The sequence below is a fragment of the Pistacia vera genome, unplaced genomic scaffold (genome assembly GCF_008641045.1).
Source record: "Pistacia vera cultivar Batoury unplaced genomic scaffold, PisVer_v2 Contig498, whole genome shotgun sequence".
NCBI classification, from domain to species: domain Eukaryota; kingdom Viridiplantae; phylum Streptophyta; class Magnoliopsida; order Sapindales; family Anacardiaceae; genus Pistacia; species Pistacia vera.
Window position 1 is genome coordinate 562232 of NW_022196332.1, and position 4177 is coordinate 566408.

Below are 4177 nucleotides of genomic sequence, written 5' to 3' on the forward strand. Positions count from 1 at the left end.
TATGTATAATGTTCTGACTAGGATGACCTAGTCTTGCATGCCAAAGAGAAACAACATTCAATGACTCATCAAAAACAAAATTCTTAGACTTATTAGCAATAAAACAATCACTATCAGAACTGTGACAAAATTTTGAAAACTGCTCTTTATTAGACAAAGATGAAGTACTGCATGGGAAGTAAATGCTGAGGAACCTGAGTATTCAAACTGAAAAGTAGAACTAGCAGTGGAGCTGCCAAGTTATGGCAAAGTGAGTTGGTAGTGACCATCCTTCACTACCCTTTGTAAGAGCACAACCTTGTTGTGTTTATCCTTTATTAAACAATAATCAGCATGAAATTCCACAATCACATGATTATCCTTAGTGATTTGAGATATGCTCAATAGATTTTTTGCAATATGAGGCACACACAAAATGTTCTAAAGTTGTCAAATCCTATTAGATTCAGTCGAGGGTAGTAGTAGTAGACCTATGTGTGTGATAGGAATAGATTGACCATTGCCAACCTAGACTTGAGATCCTCTTTGATAAGGTGACTTCAACATCAGATTAGAGACATCTGCAATCATATGGTTTGATGCCCCAGAATCCATGTACCAGGATTTATCAGCAACTGTTTGTGGCGTGGCAATAGCTTGTGAATTTGAAATTGGCAGCACAGGTGTAGCAGACAGTTGCCCCATGGTTGAGTTGTTGGTAGAAGTCATAGGACCAGACTGAGGAAAAGACTGAAATTCAGGTACTTGTGAATGATATCCGGGTGTAGTGGGACTTGGTGAAGAACCTCTAGTACCACCAGTAGCTGAGAAATCATGAAAAACATCATAGGAGCTGACAGCATTTTTTGGTTGTAGGAAATTTGCTGCATAAAGAACTTGAACTTGAGCAGCAGAATCATGAGAACTTCCAGAGTATTGCTGGGTATTGGTAATAGGAGGAGGTATGGGTGAGTTAGCTGGTTGGATTGAAGAAGGGTTGTGAGGTTGAAACCCATGATAATCATAGTCAAACCGATGGTAACATTGCAGAGTTGAATGACTAGGTTTGCCACCCACTTGACAAACTAGTCTAGGCCTAAAATAGCCTCTGCCACGACCTCTGCCTCTCATTCCATTGTTATTAAACTGAAAACCACTAGTAGGAAGATATTGGGCAGTAGTAAGGTGAGGTGATACAGCAGTGTACATGGCCAGATTAGGAGGCTGTTGAGTATACCCTTCATGATGTGTATATGTCATATTCGGTTGAACTAAAGAGCTAGACCCAGGATTCTGAAAAATGCCTCCCCTAGGACCAAGCTTCTGAACTGGTGAAGTGCTATTAAAATTCTGAACTGGTGACACATTATTTGGATCAATCGAAACTTGCTTAGCAACTAGTAAAGCAGAGGTCATTTGCTCATGAAAGTTGGTCATTACACTATTTTGTTTTTCAATGCGCATCTCATGTTTATGTAACAGTAGTTGTGCTTCTTGAATAGTGGTACTACTACTGTTAGCAATAAGGTTTGCTACCATGGCATCATATTCTGGACCCAAACCATCCAGAATATATAACAGTAACTCTTTTTCTCCAATTTGAACTCCACTTGCTACCAACTCATCACCTATTTCTTTCATCCTCAAAATGTATTCATTAACACTCATGGACTCCTTTTTGGTACTTTGCAACAAATTCCGTAAGTGTAGAGTCCTAGCCTTAGAGAATGACTGAAAATACAACTCTAATGTGTTCCAAATCTCATACGCACTTATACACTTGGCTACATGTCTAAACATGGATTCGGAAATAGAGGACACTAACCAGCTCAGTAAAAATTGATCAGTTTTCTTCCAATCAAAGTATTTTGGATTAGGTTTCTTAACAGTTTGTTCATAATCAACCATTTTCTCAACTATAAACATAGGAAGACATGGATTCACACCTGTTACAAAGCCATCGAGCTCGTAAGAGGCAAGTGCAGGTAGAGTCTGAGATCTCCAGTAACTATAGTTCTTTTCCCCTAATTTGACTAAAAGAGTTGGAAGTGAAGAGTGGGCTACTGAACTCATTGCCCGCGCACTGTCAATTTGCTCTTTAACAACCTTCAAACCAGAATCCAAGATCTCAGAAGTCAGATTCGCCATGGACGTGTGTCGGTGGCTCTGATACCATGAAGATTCTTGAACTAATTTGAGAGAAAGTGAACGAAAATCAGAAGAAAAATGTAAAGAGGGCTAAGTACGAGCTGTAGCTAAAGAAGGGAAAGAAAAGTGTGACTTAATTGCTAACTGATTGTATTTTCTTGTTACAACTGAAAACAAACAGTAACAGCCTCTTATATAGAGACTGAGATTAGTACAAAAACGCATCGTTTTACTTACTTACAATCTTTACAAAACACACCCCAAGTATACTTACAAAGTTTACAGAAAACACCCTTACTTGCTTTTATTCTTAATAAGTCTTGACCCCCCCTTTTTTTTAATTCATCTCTTTAAAATTATTATTTTAATTTGTAGATCACTATACAATTTTTTATTTTTAGTTTCTCTCTCTTTTTTCAACTGAAGAAACTAAAGGATTTAGAGAGAGAGAGAGAGAGAGAGAGAGAGGCAGAGTAGATAGAGAGAAACAGAGAAAAGAAGAGAACAGAAGCAAAAGATTGCGCATAGACTGGTCAGTAACAAGTTTTTTTGAGGAAGAAGAAGAAACTTAGAGATATATAAATAATAGAAAGGGGGAAAAAAAGCTTGTGATTCAGGTAAGAGTTTTTAGTTCGGTTTTCTAAGAGAAAAGAACTGAGAGTCTTTAATTGTATGGGAAAAAAAAAATGTTTTTGTCATTTGGGTGTTTTGTATTTTGTTAGATTTCATTTTCATTTACAGTCAAATATACTTGAAAGATTACACTCAAGTATGAGAAAAAGAATATGAGGAAGTTTATATTATGAGCCATGGTGGATCAGCTAAGTGCAGTGGCTGTTATTTTTATATTGTTGTTATTATTTGAGTCTACATTTGAGCAACTTGAGACCTTGAGCTCACCCAATGGGCGAGTTGCTCTGCTTGAACTCATATCCTCACTTAGGATAAGAAGTACAGATTGGCCGATAAAATCTGACCTTGCTTAGTGTGGAATGATATAATAAATTAATTAAGAAATAAACTATTTAAGGATATTTTCATCTTTTTAGTCAAAAATTAACATAAAACATTAATGAAATCCGACGAAAGGTGTGAAAGTGTCATTTTGAAACTTGACGAGTGAGAAAATGTCGTTTCGCCAAACCCTGGGTGGGAAAAGGTCGTTCTCCCTAAGGAAAGAAAATCTAGCCCTCTTTTTCCTCCGAAGGGACAACCTGATTCTCTTTATTGACAAAAGAGATTAGCTTGTGGAAAAAAATTGGATAAAGTTGTGGTTTGTGGACGCTGATAATGAGAGCAATTACAGAAAGATAAAATATTGAATATATATATATATATAATCTTTATCTAGTTGTGATCTTATCATGTATCTTAAAGGTATAATTCAAGACAGCTCATAGTTTTATAATAAAATGAAAAACTAGTGAAGAGTGTCGATTATTATCCTTATAATCGTTGATAAAAGAATGTTAATATATATATGTTGCAAAAGGGTGGCTAATGAGAAGTGCAATAGCACTTCAAATTTAATCACCACTTCTATCTTCCACCATTGGAGGTAGATACAGTTCAAGACAGCTCATACTTTTATAGTAAAATAAAAAAATTAGTCAAGAGGGCCGATTAATTATCCTTATAATAGTTGATATATATATAGGGTTTAGGGTGGCTAATGAGAAGTGCAATAAGACTTCAATTTTAATCACCACTTCTACCTTCCACCATTGGAGGTATTATGCATATTGTTTTTGCTCAAGCTGCACTGGATTTGGAATATTCTGAGGTTAACCTATATGTTGGGTTTTGCATCAACATCCTTTTATTATTATTATTACTTTCTTATGTAGTAATAATACCCAGTACAATTTTGCACCTCTTAAAGGTGTAATTACAGTAAATCCCTAAAAGTTCAGTAATAATGCCCAGTATAATTGCAAATCCCGATTCTGACCTTTTTATGAAAACACATAGGCATATAGGATTATTGATGTATCCTTCATCAAATATTCATTAAGATGATTATACCACATTCATCTTGATTGTTTCAACC

General features: G+C 35.8%; 1 protein-coding gene across 1 annotated transcript; it reads right to left on the reverse strand.

Moving 5' to 3' along the window:
• Positions 1-507: 507 nt before the first annotated feature.
• Positions 508-2127, reverse strand: LOC116105348. Its single transcript, XM_031391781.1, has one exon. It carries the CDS (start codon positions 2125-2127, stop codon positions 508-510), a length of 1620 nt encoding a protein of 539 aa, XP_031247641.1.
• Positions 2128-4177: the final 2050 nt, after the last annotated feature.